At 34.7% G+C, this 17,862-nt stretch overlaps 1 protein-coding gene across 10 annotated transcripts in view; it reads right to left on the bottom strand.

Moving 5' to 3' along the window:
* UTRN (utrophin) overlaps positions 1-17,862 on the bottom strand; it is a 620,052-nt gene that overhangs the window by 270,614 nt on the left and 331,576 nt on the right. For all 10 annotated transcript variants that reach the window (XM_027850670.1, XM_027850661.1, XM_027850663.1 and 7 more), the window contains one exon: positions 16,367-16,556. In XM_027850670.1, coding sequence (XP_027706471.1) covers positions 16,367-16,556 — 190 coding nt within the window. The remainder of the gene's footprint in view (positions 1-16,366; positions 16,557-17,862) is intronic.

A 17,862-nucleotide genomic window follows, 5' to 3' on the forward strand; every position in this document is an offset into this window, starting at 1 on the left:
CTGGGCTTCTCTTCTGGGCTTTCTTGCCACTCTGGCCTCTCTTGCTAGTCTACTGAACCTACTCTCACCAATATGTATACCACACTGCCTATACCTCCTTGCTATGTTCCTTCTTTCTACCCAGTAGAGTTCTTTTCTGCCTTTCCTTTTCTCTAGTACTCTTTATATCTAGAATTTATTATAGAAGATACTCTTAACTTTTCTTGTATAAACAGACCCCTCTTGGCAGTCTAATAAAGTCTATAGATATGTTTCACAGAATAATGTTTTTAAATGCATAAAATAAAATACATGGCATTTCAAATTAAGACCAATACACTGCAATAGTCATAAAAAAATTTTTTTAACAACTTCATGGGGTCCAGGTAAATATTTCTTTTATTTAGAATTTTTTTTAGAATTTTAGAATGTTTTAGAATTTTAGTTAGAACTTTCTAGTTTTCTAGCTGACTGGTATGACCTCAGGCATTTAACGTCATTGATTACCAACCAATCAGTATCCGGAGAATTCCCCATATAATAACTGAACAGCTCTTCTTCTTGAAGCTATTATAACCCCCAAGCTAAGCTACTTTCCATGATCCCCAAGATGAGCAAGCTGATCTGAATTACTAATTCCCAGGGAGAGTTTGGGAATAATAATACACCAAGTACTAGAAGCACGTAAAGTACCATGAACTCCTACTTCCCACCATAGCCTGATGAGAATTATGCCCAAAGATCCCTGGCAACATTTCAGATTTTATATCCACATTCTATGACATTCCTCATTCTCCTCTAAAAGTACCAGTCCTGGCTTCAGTGAGACTGCAGGGGTAGGGGTAGGAGTGCGGGAGAGCAGGCTTGCCTAGCATCCATTCTCATCATCCCTGACTCCTACATTTCATTTCCTTAAGTATCTCCAGTCAAGCCACACGGTGTTCCCTTTGGGACATTCCCTTGAACAAACCAACAGAAGGGCTTATTCTTTAAAATACTGACTTTTCTAATTTGTCTGTAAAGCCCTTATATTCCTAGCAATAGAACCTGACATCATTTAACAAACACTTAGTGAATGGAACTGAATGGATTACAAAATTCTTGTTCATCTCTATATACTTTTCACAGTAACTACCACAGTGTCCCTACGGCAGTTACTTGACAAATATTTCCTCATTTGCAAAGTTGTCTTAGAAATACAATGTCATCAACATGGCAAACTGTGACACTTAGAGGATGAAAAGAATCCAAATACCTGGGACTGCATCTTCTTTCCTCTATTTCCTAGATGTGAAACATTGGGCAAGTCATTTAACTTCTGGGGCCTCAATTCCCTCATGTGCAAAATGTCATTAATCAAGTATTTTTAAACATATACTGTTTTATGTGTGAAATGGTAAGAGCTGAAGGTACAAAAACCAAAGAACAAGAGGTTCTTTTAAGACAGAGAGGCCTGGGACCAGCAACACTGCTGGAGTGTAACCAAATCAGATTAAAATGCAATTAGGAAATATTTACTGAAACTTTAAAAAAAATACAATAGAACATAGAAAATGTTAATATGTGGTTTTCAAAGTCAATATGGGGCTCATAGAGATCCTTACGTACAGTTTATTGGTGCCCATTGTGATTCACGTTTGGAAACACTTCCTTAAAAGAATTTAAATTCTAATGGAATAATGAAACCTGCCCATACCTAGGAGAGGACCAACTAAGAGGAGGTATGTTTAAACACTTTGTAAAGCACTCTAAAGTGTTAAACAAATATAATCTATTAATTATCATTGCTGCTAAGGTCTGTATGATTCTTTGTTCTTTACTGCTCCCTACACTTCATCCGCAGTCCATCACCACCTTCAGCATGATTCTGTTGATGCCCTAAGAGGATAATTAAACCTAAATGGCTATTTGTACCTGATAAACTAAAGAGCCATTTTTCTTCATTACTATCCCTTTCTTTTTCTCGTATTAAAAGTGTTGACTGATAACTACATCTCCCTCACCCCTAACCTTGTTGCTTCTAATCATAGTCACGCCCATGGTGACCCCTCAGATGTCTAGAATTTCTCTTTCCTTTTCCCTCATCTCTTTCCTCAAACTTCTTGGCTTTCACACAAAAGGATTCGCTTTTTTTAAGTCGCTGCAAATCAAACAGTGTATTTCTTTCCTTCCACAAAGCCGCCAACACAGGGTATCGTGTGTACGTGCACACTCCTGGCCTTCAGCACTTCTTGGCTAGGTTCATTTTTGACATGAGAACTCAGAGGTATATGCATCCTCACTCACAAGGAAAACTTTCCCTTTCTCGAGTTATCAACTCCCTTAAAGATGCAGAGACATTCTCAAATCTTGAATGTCTGAAGTTTGTCTCCAGAGAGTCAAGATTTTAATGAAAGTTTAAACCTCTAAGGCCAAAGTGATTTCACATACATGAGCAGTTAAATAGAACTTATACTCAAGTGATGGCTAAAAATGAACACTTAATTGAAAGAACCAGGTATTTAATTTGGACAACACTTCTAGCATTTTCTTCTTTTGCCTGAAATAATGAATTTTCTTGGTTTTTTATATTATTTTGATTATTTTATTATATTATATTATATTATTTATTATTATTATATTTATTTTCTTGGTTTTTATAAATATTTTTTGGAAGCAAGTCTTCCTATACTGTCTACTACTGTATAAATTTCTGGTGCAACTAGGAGAAGGGAAGGAGGAGGAAAGAGGAGGAAAGGAAGGGAATAAGCACATGTATAGCACCTACTATTTGCCAGGCACTGTGCTAAGTTGCTTTTTTTTCCCCCACAAATATTACTTCCTTTGACTTACTAACAACAAAATGAAAATGTGGTATTTTTTTTTAAATAACCTACAGATGAGTTACAATTAGGTTTCAACTCAGGTATAGCACAGATGAAATATTTTAGTAGCAAAATATTTATATAAGTAAAATGTGTACATATGTGAAGACCTAACTGTACATATTATGAAACAAGTGTGTTGGAATTCAAAAGGGACTTTTTGAATTCATACTTTTTAAAGTTAAATTTTAGTTTTTAGTTAAATTCATACCTGTACAATTGCAACAGAAAAAATCTTAATACTATTAAAATGACTTAAGCAACCAACCATCAAATATGTACCCCAGCTCACCTTCTGAAAAAAGTCCAAAATGAAACAGCCAATGTGGGGTTATTTTAGGAACACATAACTATTAAAGATGTTTTGAATGTTGTTTAATCATATCTCCAGAGAAGCAGATACTTATGTTCCATACTTCTAACCAAGTTGTTTCATTCATTATGGCAACTATTCAAAGAAATATGATTTCCTTGGTGTGGAAAACTGCTTCCACCAAAGCAGATTGCAACCTGTGCATAAATTACAGTCTTAGAAAGATGCCTGAGTATCAGGTGATAGACAAGTGACTTGCCCATGGCCACAAAACTATACTGTGTCAGAATCAGAACTGGAATCCTGGTCTTTCTGGCTAGATGGGCAGAGCTCTATTTGCTATACCACATCACCTCATGTGCTAATGAACCTCTAAAAAACTTTGTTCTTCTGTTCATAAAGGGCAAAATATAGAAATTAAGTTGTAATTAGGAACAAGTGTATTTCGTAACCACCACAACTTTCTTTGCTGATGCCACTAGCATACACATACACACACACACACACACACACACACACACACACACACCAAACTATAAGATTAAAATCTTTAAATGGCATACACAAGTTAAAATGGACATCTGACATGATATTGAATGTACCCATTATGTCCTTATTGGAACTTTTATAACAAGTAACCAAAATGCTGAAGTATCTAATGAAAAAATATGAAAAAGACTGAAGTTCAGCCTCTTAAGGGAGGGAGTAAAGAGGTTAAATAGGAAGATGGAATGAGATGACAAAGACTGGCAAACACCACTCTATGATGGAAATGCATTAAGAACAGCTAATTTTCACATTCAATTCCTCAACCTCTTTTCCTATTGATGTTATTCTGTAAAATGCATTTAGAAAAGATAGATTGTTTCTACATTTGTCATCAGGAAAAGACTGAAAGTTTTTACTTTTTGAGTTACAGTATAACCTTACTGAGAAACTAAATTTAAAGGGTAGAGAGGAAGGTGGTTAAATTAACTCATAGCAGCACTGTGGTCATAAATAAAGCTTTCTGAAGAAAAACGTATGGGGAGGTTATTAAGACATTTATCCCCTTGCATACATGAAGACTGATAACAAATAAAATTCAATTAAACTCTATTATAGATGAAAGAATACAAAAACTATTCCTATGCTGCAGAATTTTTTTCTGTTACCACTAACAATCATCTTTCAGAGGAGTAACAATGACTAAGCAACTATTAAAGCTAGCAATTGTTAACCATCTAATTGTACCTCACTGACATCATACATATTTCAATATGTCAATGTCTAAAATAAATGTGCTCAGTTCACCAAAATGAATGTTATGCATCCATCTCCCACTAGGTCATTTTAATTTACAATATTCATGCCAGTTTCCTTTTTAGTTTCTTGGTTCCATAAACCAGAGCTTTGATAGCATTGCCTTATGTTGACACCTGCTGGAAAATAGTGGAATTGTAAATTTCTCATTCTGTTAGCTGCATCAGAAGCTGATTTAGCAGTGGTACAAAAAGTACATGGCAGGATAAATTCCTGCACAAAGTTACATAAATACCACTTCCAGACTATCCTAAGACAGCACATTTATTGTAAACATATTCATGCTATAATTAAATGACACTCTCAAGAAATCTGCTCAAGAAGGATCCTTCCCCTAAATAGCTGCTCTGTTCCCACTAAACCTCGGTGACAGATCAAGGTAAACAAAATTTTATCATAATTTTTGGTATCCTTTATTTGGGATCTATTAGCTAAACTGATTAAAGCATTACTCTTACTTTATTGATATTGCTTCTGATCAATGCTTGGCTCACCAACTTTCATGCTACACCTATTGGAGTCACTTGGCAGTCTGAGAGTGGAAACAAATGAACAATTGTGCAAGTCTGTACAAATATATCAGCAAAACGACCCAGCTCCAAACAAAAAAAAAGATGCTTTATGTATTCATGCTTGTAATTTCTTTAAAAAAAAAAAAAGCATGAGTGAATGAGCTTGTCTTCTCTCTTAACAAAACTGCCTTAACATGAAAAAATGCTTTTAGCAGATCAAATTTATTCTTTGAAATGCACTGAAACACACCACACTGAACCAAATATTTGGAATTAATGAAACATACAGATTCTCTCATCTGACATTGTTATTAATCCTATCTATGAAGCCTTGCTTAGATAATAATGTGAGTGAGAAATATTTCTAAAGGTTCTTGCAAAGAATAGCTCAGTATTTCAATCAATCATAACCTGCTACATATCTCCCAAGGAAAACTTTACATAAGGAGAAACTGCTTTAGCCAAAGTTCAAAGAAAATAAAGTAACCAAAAAACAATTAAGTTCATGCTTTATTTGGTTTTTCATCTACCCTCAAGCACTGTATAAACTTGCCATGCAAATGATGTTCAATATTTTTGTGTTCTACATTATCCACATGAAGAGAAAATTCAAAAGCCCTGATTTTCATTCTGCTCACAGGTGCGTCTGACAAGGGTTCCAATGCAAGTTTTTGAGAATATAATGTTTGAAAGGAATTTAAACACAGTGATGCTAATATTGATGTGTGGAAAACAGGTTTGATACTAATGTTAAAATTGCATTCTGCAGCAAGTAATTGCAAAAAGCCATAAGAATACGAATTTTTAACTTATAAATAATAGCTTCACAAGAAAAAAAAGTATGACAGCGCTAACTTCAAAAGAGAAGCAGAAATTCAAATTTATGGTTGAAAAGAGTTTACAGATTTAGTGAGTAACAAATTGAAATTTGAAACTTTTAAATAATTTCCATTTTCCTGTTTAACTTTTCTTAGAAGATAACATTTGTTTTACTGTAAGTTCTTTCCACTCTGTGGAAGTGTTCAAACTTGGAGAGAGGACCACCTGTCAGGGCAGAGAGGGAGAGTGAGAGAGAAAGGTCGAATACAGGGCAAGAGATGGGACTAGAAAACCTCTGAGATTCTCTTCTAACACTTAAATATTATGATGTTTAATGTAACTACTGATGAAGGAATCTTCCTAAATAAAAAGGCAACAACAATTCTGAAATTAAGACAACAAGCTCTAAAAGCTCTAAGGAGAGCAATTTTCCATGGTTCTTTACATGCACTCCTCATTTAAAAAAAAAAAAAGAAAAAGAAAAAAATCAATGAGATGATAGGATGAAAGATATGTCGGAAGGGGGATTGGTTTTATATAAATAGAATAAAAGTAATATTTTATAGGATCTACTTTTAATTTTCCTGAAACTTATACCAGTAGAATACTTGCACTAGTAAGATGTTGTTTTTCAAAAGAATAAAAAAGTACATTTTAATAAGTATCAATTAATTATATTCTCTGTAAACACTTCAGCAGAACATCATAAACAAGACAACCTTTCATCTATTACAAAATAAAAAATTCATTAAAGTTGTAGTATTATTTAAAAGTCCTAGCACAAATGTATTCAGTCAAATAAATTTTATTATCTGACATTTGCAAAGTGCTTCAATGCCATCACTCTGATGACAGTTTTTAAAGCTTGAAAAAAGGGTCCTATAATCAGACTCCCGAGATGTTCATTTTCAATCTACAATTACCTTACAGAGCTTCTGGTACCGAGGAGAAGAAACTGCCATCCTTTGTAAACGATGCAACAAAACCACAACTTTCTGAAGAGATGTTCTCACCACAGCCATCATTTTAAGTTTGCCACACTTCTGAAGACACCTCAGAATTTGCATTATAAATGAAGAGCAATGCTCATTTCCTCCTGGTCACTGGACAAGGATTTGCCAGTTTTCTGAGCATGCTCGTTTCCAGAAATACATGGGAGAGGTATAAGCTGTAGCTTCCCAAGGAGAAGAATTATACACCTTCAAGTTCTTCTCAATCTAAAAAGCACGCATAAACGCCGAACAGAAAGCCCCTGACAGATGCTCCCAAGCCAGTGTTTGCTCAGCTCAGCACGGGTGGAAAAGGAAGCAAGTAGTTGAGCCAAGTGCTGTCTGTTGTCGTAGAGGAGCGCAGTTGGTAGCCAAGAAGGACATTAAGTGAAACATTAACGCTGCCGACACAAAGCAGAAGCCCCTTGGGAAGACAGCTCCAACAGATAATAATAGTTCATCCCTCGGAGCCGGTTTATATTAGGAGATAGAAAGGCATTCACTCCCTCACTCTGGAGAAGGATGTGTTCACTCCCAGACTAAATGCAGCTCTGGCAGAGCACTGTGGAGTGAGTGAATAATAGGCTCTGTTATAAATCTTGAGAGAAGAACAGAGGGATACCTGGCTTTAATGATATCAAGCCATACGTTAGGGGCTAATCAATCACATAAGGACAGGTCTCAAAGCTAGATTATCTTAAAAAAAAACTAAATGAATGGATGAATGACTGCAGGGGTATACATGTCTTTGCTTAAAATTGAAGCAGATCTGCCCAATGAGCTACCAAATGCATCTATTTCCATACCTGGAAATAAAGTCATTACTAAATAGAATATGTCAGAACTTACCTATCAAAAAGTAACATTAATAAAAGGCTATTATGGTTCATTCCAGAATATTACAATCCCCTTTTCAGAAAGCTATTTTATGTTCTCCAGCTGTTTCCACAGAACTGTGTTTTTAAAAAAAAAAATAGGAATAAGATAACTTGGGCACAAAAATAAGCTAGATATATGATTAGACCTTGCAGGACCCTCTAAACCATCTTAGGGTCACTGTTACAAGTCAAAACCGAAACAAATATGTTGAGATTTAATTCCCATTTTCAAGATGATGAAAATGACACAGAATGATTCAATGTCTTGGTCAAAGATCACAGCCAGAAATAGAATCCAGATGTTACTCATTATCACTGCCTTACTCAAATTAATAACCTGTGTAATATTACAGCTCCATGTCGTATTATTCCTTAAAAAAGTAAATCAGAAAAGGAGTCATTCAAAAAAGGTTACAGTCTTCTCGTGCAGTACTAACAGCACACAAACACCTTATCTTCATAAATTTTAGAAAATGTCTACCTATTTCCTCAGGTCTCCTTTGCCTTTATTTCAAAATCTCTTCAAATATTTAAATGTTGCTCTAATACAGTATTTTTTCCTCCTCGGTTACCAGCCAGTTGTGTCCCAGTCGCTTGTTTTTTGCTTTCCACCACTAGAACACATCCTGTGCCTAGAGTGCCTCCCTCTGTTTAGAATTAATATGCCAAGATATCGATTACAGAACTGCCAGGATGGAATGTCAATAACACAACTAAATAGCAAATGATATGAGAGTGCACATTGTAGAATCATTAGGTGGAGATACTTCAATAAAGTTGCTTATTCTCCTCACAGTATAGGGCACACAAGAGGCACTCAATGAATGCTTGCTAATGAGTTTAGTAAAATCTAAGCCTTACCTCCTTAGACTTGAATCACCAAAAAAAGGAAAAACAACTGGACACCAGAACTAAAAGTATGCTGTTAAGAACCTCGCATGATTTTTGCAATAATAAAGGATAAAAATGTCACAGACAACTTTATCAACAAGATCCTTTAGATATTAATATTAAATAGCAGAAAACTGATGATTAACATATTTTATGATAGATATTATATCAATAGATTGTTTCATGTACACAATATCTATAAACATTATAATACAGAAAAATTGAAGTTGTTTATCTTGTCTGTGGGGAAGGCTGGGTGACACAATGGATAGAGCACCAGGCCTGGAGTCTGGAAGACCTAAGTTCAAATCCAGCCACAGACACTTGCTAGCTGTGTGACTCTATGCAAGTCACTTTAATCCTGTTTACCTCAGTTTCCTCATCTGTCAAATAAGGTAAAGAAGAAGTGGAAACCACTGCAGTATTTTTTGCCAAGAAAATCCCAAACAGGATCACGAAGAGTCAGACACTAAACAACTGAACAATAACATCTTGTCTGTGGCATGACCTTGCCAAACACTTGAAATGCTTGGTCAGGCAATCAATGTCATGTTTTGGTTCAATAAGCCAAGGTAACATCAGCATTCACCTTAAAAAAAAAATAGTCTCAAAGAAGGACTGAAATAGGCAGAACTTCATGAAACATTCTTTACAAGCAGAACCATATATGAAATCTTAGCCAGCATCTCTACACTATTGCTCACTCTTTGTTATTCAGTCATTTTTAGTCATGACTGACTCTTAGTGACCTCATTTAGGGTTTTCTTGGCAAAGATACTGGAGTGGTTTGTCATTTCCTTCTCTTGCTCATTTTACAGATGAGGAAATTGAGGGAAAAGGGTTGAGTGACTTGGCCAGGGTCATACAATTGGTAAGTTTCTGAGGCCATATTTGAACTCATGAAGATAAGTATCCCTAATGCTAGGTCCAGTGCTCTATCTACCATGCCACCTAACTTCCCTATTCTTCCCATCTGAACAGCCTACTTTCTTCATCTATTCAAATCATTGAATTTGAGTTCTGCCTCTCATCCTAACTCCCACAAGAACCCTTCCTTAACCATATCAGTCCATGTTCTCTACCTACTAGGCCTCTTTCTGAACTGTGGTCACACTGACTCTACCAGTCATGTAGCTTTTAATTATATAATGTTACATTATTGAACTTTTTTTTCTTTTTTTTGCTTTCTGGTGAAGCAATTGGGGTTAAGTGACTTGCCCAGCATCACTGAGGTCAGATTTGAACTCAGGTCCTTCTATCTCCAAGACCAGAGCACTATCCACTGCACCAACTAGCTGCCTCTCATTATTGAACTTTTCGTGAGTATTTTGTTGTCCAGTTGTTTTCAGTATCTTCACATTTGTATCTTATCTCTCCAGGGAAATTGGGGGCAAGGTGGGGCAGAAGGAGAAAAAGCACTGACCCAGGAATCAGGAGAGTTGGGTTCTGGTCCTCTACTTATTTGCTTTTAATATCTGGCAAAAATGGCTCTCTGGGCTTCAACTTCCTATAATGTAATAAATGAAAAGATTGGACTAGGTATGTCCAACGTTCTAAGATTGACTAATGTTGTTTAATCTACTCATATCTCTGTACCCTTCAATACTTTACATTCCACAATGAAAGTAAGCAGAATCTGAAGAATTTACCATAGTAACATAAAGGAATACAATTTTGAAAGATCAGAACTCTGATCAAAGTAGTGTCCAATCATAGTTTCGGGAAGACAGCTAGGAAGAATGGACAAATGTTTTGTACCTCTTTTTGACAGAGAAGTAGTGGACCACAGGTGCAGAAAGAGACATTCATTTTAAGACATAGTTTAGAATTACAATTAATTTGTATTACTTAAATGTATTTTGTTGCTATAAGGTAGGGTTCTATTGAGCAAAGGCTGAGAAACTAGAGAGTTAGAATGACATTTTAAAATATATGTTCATAAAACATTTAAAAAGCAAAATATATTATGAGCACAATAAGGGTTCAAAATAAATATTCTTTATTAATTGATTAGTTTGGGAAATACTAAGAATTATTTTAATGTAGAATATGGCAATGTTTTAAAATATTAGGGGAAATAGCCTAATAAAAAGTTTGTTTCTAGTTTGTGTACACTTATTCAGTTCTTATTTCTTTTCTCATCTACTCCTAACCACTAAAAATCAAACACATATCCATTTGAAGAGGACATACTTGTGCTACCAGTCTATCACTAAGAGGATTGATTACTTAAGTTATAAGCTACCTGAGACAGCCCTGTAGTGAGGCAATGAAACAAATGTTGCTCAAAATGATGCTTTTTTCCATTAAAGACATGGCATACATAAAAATGTAGCGTCCTTCCAGAAATTAAATTAACAAAAGCACACCCTCCTTCACTTCATTTCACCCAAGATTCATCTGAACATGGAGAAAATGTCAACTTGCTCTTCACACAGTTCTATCACGGCCATGAATCAGGCGATATATCCTAAGACCTAGAACATTGTAACCAGTGTACAAGGTATGTAATCAGCTTTGTTCTGTGCCCTAAACACAAAATAGCCTGGGTTCCCTTATGCCTTAATTTAAACCGTGTACATAAAATCAAACTCTAAAAATTGCTTTTATGTTAAGTTTGCTTTCAAATTATTTCCCTTTTAAGGTAAACCTCCCAAAGTTTCAATTTCAAATGTTTATTTAATAGGAAAATTAGATTATCCAAAAACCCAAGGGAAATAAAAGTTTTCACTAGCCTTGGAAATAAAGAGCAAAAAGAAGGTTCACTAACAATGGTACACAAAGGTAAAAATAATCTTTAAAGTAAAGCCAGAAGAGAAATATTTTATAATAAATCACATGATAAAAAAGAAAAATACAATATATATTTGAAATGTGCAATGTAAAAATTGCTGACATACATTTTCTTTCTCTTTCAGTGACTAAAAATATTTTTAAGATTTTAAAATAAACATTGTGCTTAATTGGCTTTTATAGGTTATTAACAAAAATACAAATGAAGTATTTCTACAAATTTATACCTAATGACAATTGTTTTGTTTTACTTCAAAATATTAGTCTAAAACCTACATTCTAGTTCACTTTTTGAAAAAATCCTGACATTAGCATGGTAGTCCTCCATTTTTTCTCACTAGAAAAAAATGACATTTAGCACTCTCCTCTCATCTCTCCCTACATAATTAGGAATGTTCTTTAAATATTTTGAATGACTATGTGTCATTGTAAGAAAATGTTCCCTAACATAATAACATAAGGAGGAATGGTTAAAATCTTTAGATATAAAACATTACCATTATCTTACATTCTTCTTAAAGATTTTTTTGGTTTTTACCCATGAATTATTACTGCTTCAAATATAGTCTTCCAAATCTCTCTTTAGACATGAATACAAGATTAACTATTAAGCAGTAATCAATGATTATAAAAGCTAATCTGCTACAAATCTTGAAGACTTTCGATTTACATAAATACGAGGATATCCTCAATACAGTAAAAATAATAAGGGTATGTTGCCTGAACATGGATGATAACAAAGTATAGATTGTGCACCTAAATATTAAAATGACAAGTTGTGTAAGAGATGCTTTTAAACAGTATAAAATGGCCAAATCTCAATTCTTTTACATTGCATATACACACAAAAATTATCAATTACATGGTGTTAAACTAATGATCTTATGGGGGAAAGGGGATATGGTGTCATACATACATACATACATCCACACAAACATATGTTAATATGAATGCCCTCAGATGTCTATACTGGACCTACATTGCCATATATATGACCATTTGTTTAAAAACATACCATAGTGTTTAAAGACATGAGGAAATATTACTTACATATAAAAGCAATCTAGACAACTACTCGCAATCTACACAACTACTTGAGGTTAAGAGTCAAGTAAAGTGGACCATCTTTACACTGTCATAAGGAATCAACAATGTAACATTTATCATGGCTTCTGGTATTTAGAGGTCTTATCGGATGAATAAAAATAATTGAGTCCTTTGAAGATGTTCTAGGATAGCCATTTCCCAAGAGAGAGGTAGTCAAAGGATACAAAGAGTTTTATTAATTTATTTTGATTTATCAACAATCATTTTTATAAGCTTGTGAGTTTTAAATTTTCCCCCTCCCTCCTCACCTTCTTCCCCAAGACAATGCACAATCTGATATAGGCTATACATATATATTCCCATTAAACATACAAAAAATTTTAAAAAGGAGAAATGAAAACCAAAACATCAACAACCATCAAAAATCCTCTAAATCACTAAGAATAAGAGAAATTGTAAAATTAGACAACTTTGAAGTTTCATCTCATGTATTTAAAAAAACTGGCAAAGATGATAAAAGATGAAAATACTAAATGATGGAGGGACAGTGGGAAGACAAGCACATGAATAATACTGTTGATAGAGCTGAAAACTGATCCGGCTACTCAACAAAGCAATGGGGAAACTAGCCTAGAAAACAAAATTGTTTCTAAGCTTTAAACAGGAATATCATATAAATCCCAAGAATGTCACAGACAAAGGTGAAAGTCCTATATATTCCAAAGTATTCCTATTAGAAATTTTGAGGATAAGCAAATGACCAGAAACAAAAGAGATTTCCATTTATTGGAAAATAGTTGAACAGAATGTGAAATACAAATGTAATGGAATATTATTGTATCATAAGAAAAGAAGATGAGAGGCAGCTAGGGGGCACAGTGGATAGAGCACTGGCCCTGGATTCAAGAGGACCTGAGTTCAAATACGGCCTCAAACACATAACACTTACTAGCTGTGTGACCCAGGGCAAGTCACTCAACCCCATTGCCTAGCCAAAAACAAAAAAGAAAAGAAAAGAAAAAAGAAAAAGAAAAGAAAAGAAGATGAAAAAGAATTAAGAAAAAAACTGATGAAAATAAACTAATGCTGAATTAAGGTATATAATAAAACAAAATAAGGTAAAAGTAAATAATACTAAAAATGTCAGCACTTATATCAATAAAATGATCAATTTTTAATTCAGAGTATTAATGATGGTGAATGTTGCCTTCTTTTGATAGAGATGATGGATAATGGGTGAGGGCTGAGACATATGCTATCACATATAATTAATTTACATTATTTAACTCTATCAATAAAAGTACAGGGGAGGGATTCTATGGGACTCTACACATTTAGAAAAAAAATTTTATGTACACATTGTCTTTCCTGTTACAATATAAACTCCATGAAGGCAGTGGCAGTTCCTTTTTGTATCTTTATATCATCAGTGCTTATGACAGTGGCTAGTGATTAATTAATGCTTATTGATTGATATGAGGTAGGAAAGAGTATTAAGAGTATTAGGAAATATTCCAAGATGGATATAGTTTATATTAATTACACACACACACACACACACACACACACACACACATACACACACACAAAAGTCATGTTGGGACAGCTAGATGGCATAGTGCATAGAGCACTGGCCCTGGAGTCATAAGGATTTGAGTTCAAATGTGACCTCAGCAACTTGACACTTACTAGCTGTGTGACCCTGGGCAAGTCACTTAACCCCAATTGACTGTCCAAAAAAAAAAGAAATCATGTAGTAAGGCTTCAGTGTAATGACTATTTACTTAATACTTTTGTACAGACCACAGTATGGACAAAGGAATAAAACTTTTATTTTAAAAAAGAAAATAAAAGAGTCTATCCCTACCTACAATGAACTTCTTTTTGGGAAAAGAGAATAATGACTAAATTTAATTTTACTAAAAATAATTAAATCACTAAAAAGACAAAAAAGTATAACAAGTCTAATATAATACTGCACAAACTGATTTCATAAGACAAAAAATGTAGAGGTAATCTGAGGCCACTGAATTTGGACAAGGAGAATTCCTGAAGTAGTCTGAGTTTAGAAGGGAAGATCTATGAATAATTAAGTAAGAGGAAGGTAAAAAAAATGGCTAAGAGGAAGGTAAAAAAAATGGCATGAGCAAAGATTTTACAACATGCATGTTTGACACTGGGCCATATTAAGCTTCTTTTTAACAAATCTATCACAAAATGTCTCTATCCCAAAATGTAGCATCATCTCATGTCGGAAGAAAAACAAATGTACTGACCACCTCTACTTATAAGCATCAACATGGCAGTCAAGTGAACACTAACCAAAGTTAAGTATTTAAGAAACTTTCAAACCCAGGACTAGACACTGCACAGTGAATATGGCAGGTGTCTTTTATACTCTATATTTATTTGGTTCATAATTCAGTGTGGGGGCAGGTAGATGGCGCAGTGGATAGAGCTCTGGCCTTGGAGTTAGGAGGACCTGAGTGCAAATCCAGCCTCAGACACTTGACACTAGCTTTGTGACCCTGGGCAAGTTACTTAACCCCGACCTCACTAAAAAGCAAAAAAAAACAAAAACATAATTCACACTGTAAACTTGGGAAAGATACTTTACTTCTCTAGGGTGGGCCTTCATTTGCTCTCAGCTGAAAATCAGAAAATGGAAAGACAGTACCAGGCACAGAGTCAGGAAGACTCATCTTTCTGAGTGCAGATCTGGCTTCAGGCACTTACTAACGGGTGTGATCCTTATCGGTAAAATGAAAAGTTGGACCAGATCAAGAGTTCTCAACCTTTTCTTATCCTGGACCACCTCCTGTGGCAGTCTGGTAAAGATCATGGATAACCTTCCCAGAATAATGTTTTTAAAGGCATAAAATGCAGAGAAAGAAAATATGAAGGAAATCAATTACAAATCAAAGTATTAAAAAGAGAAAAAAAAAACAGGTCCATAGGTCACAGGTAAAAAATTTTAGAAAGTTTTCTAAGGACATTTTGAAGTCTAAATAAAGAAGTTAAACAGAAAGAAAACACTTTGGGTCAAATGAGGATAACCACAAAAGGGATGCATATAACAGTAATGAGACTAGAGAAAAACACACATCTGAATGAGCATCTCGATTACCATGTTAACAAAAATCAGGCCTCTATTTGAAGCACCCCCAGGTTCATAACAGAACAAGATTTACCACTTTCCCTATTGATCTTTCCATCTTCTAACAAGAAGAACAGTATTGAGCAAAACCAAGAGAACACTGTACACTGTACAGCAACATTTTGTGCCAATCACTGATAGACATAGCTCTTCCCAGCAATACAATGACCTAAGACAATTCCAAATGATTCATGAAGGAAAATGCTATCCACATCCAGAGAAAAAACTATGGAGTCTGAATGCAGAACGAGGCATACTATTTTCTCTTTTTTTTCTTTATTATAGGTTGGAGTTGGAGTTAGGAGGACCTGAGTGCAAATCCAGCCTCAGACACTTGACATTTACTAGCTTTGTGACCCTGGGCAAGTTACTTAACCCTCACCTCACCAAAAAGCAAAAAAAAAAAAAAAAAAAAAAAAAAAAAAACGTAATTACACACACACACACACACATACACACATACACATATATACACACAAAAGTCATATTGGGACAGCTAGATGGCATAGAGGATAGAGCACTGGCCCTAATGCTTCTTTCACAACATGACTAATGTAGAAATATGTTTAATAATATTATCGTACATGTATAGCCTATATCAGATTGCTTGTCATCTTGGGGAGGGAAGGGGAGGGTGGGAAGGAGGGAGAAAAAAAATTTGGAGCTCAAAATCTTATAAAAGTGAATGTTGAAAACTATCTTTACATGTAATTGGAAAAAATTAAATACTATTAAGTGGGAGAAGAAAAAACAACAATATATAGATCCATTACAATGTAAGGTTCAGCTACGAATCAACGTGCTGATTTTACAGTCACTCACCTGAATCTGCTTTTTGAGTTGCTTGGCCAAACCAGTGTCCTGGAGAGCATTCTCCTGCTGTGCTGCATTTTCAAGCACATTAGCTGTGGTTTCTGCCTCTGGCATCCACTTTAGGAAGTTCTCCAGATCCTGGAAGGAAGCCTGCACCGTCCTCAGTTCAGCCTCCAAGGCAATCTGTCGGTCACGAATGCTGGAAGCAACAGACAAGCAAACCTTAAATAACTGTCCTTATGACATCCTATGTTATGTAAATGATGAATAAAAAATTAGTAGGTAACCTAAAAATCAAAGTTCATTTCCAGCAATTACGAAAAGTAGCTGAGAAATCTTTTCCTTTGTGTGTGTTGTGCACTTCTTCTGACAGAGGCAGTTAAGTGATACAGTGGATAGAGCATGCTTGGCCTGGAGTCAAGACTAGAGTTCAAATCCTACTTCAGATGCTTAATAACCATGTGACCTCAATCAAGTCACTTAACTTTTGTTTGCCTCACTTTCCTCAATCATAAAATGGAGATAATAGCATAGTACCTATACGTCACAGGGTGGTTTTGAGGATCAAACAAGATATTTATATACCACTTAGTACAGTGACTGACAAATAGTAGGCACTAAATAAATGCTTATTCCCTTTCTTTCTACCCCTTCAAACAAGAATAAGAATTTTCCATTTATATATATGAATATTAATTTTTAAACCCACAAAAATCCAAATTATAGAATCACTTCTATGAAAATTTGGGTTATCATTTTAATTTGGGGATAACATTTCCTATTTGTGCGTATTTCAAAAAGGGACTCGTATGGAAAACTGGAAAGGGGGCATTTAATTTAGTCATTTAATAAGCATTATTCTCTCTCCCTATATCCAAATAAAATAAAATGATTTAAAGTGCCCACTTTATGTTTTCTTATCTTTACAGATAAATAAAATTCATCACAAATTGGTTAAATAATAAATTTGGAAGTTGTCAGCTCAAATTTCTGCAAACTAATCATTAAAGATGCATGCAAATTAGCTATTTTAGACGCAGAATTACATATTAGATATTTCAAGAACCTAGTTGTGAAGCTGTAGTACTTATGAATTTTTATTTCTTCACCAGCAATTAGCACAAGATCTAGTACATATAGCTGGCATTTAATAAATGCGTTTCACCTGAGTCTAAAGATATCTATCTCATATATATTTCATTACAATACCACTCACATTACCTCAGATTAAGCCTTTATTTCTTTAAATCAGTCTATAATAGCTTGCAAATTGCATTCCCTAGATGAAGCTTATCCGCATTGAAGCTATGCCACACAACACGATGAAATTTAATCTCCCAAAAATGCAAATTTCATCATGTCCCATCCTCTGCTCTAAAATTGGCAATAGTTTCCCAATACATAAATGAAAATGTCCAGGATCCTTAGCCCTGAAAAATCAAAGCCTGATCCAACCTTTATCTCCCAGTATTGTCCCACATTAAGCCTTTTGCCCCACCAAACTG

The sequence above is a fragment of the Vombatus ursinus genome, unplaced genomic scaffold (genome assembly GCF_900497805.2).
Source record: "Vombatus ursinus unplaced genomic scaffold, bare-nosed wombat genome assembly UNPS02009132.1, whole genome shotgun sequence".
Taxonomy (NCBI): Eukaryota; Metazoa; Chordata; class Mammalia; order Diprotodontia; family Vombatidae; genus Vombatus; species Vombatus ursinus.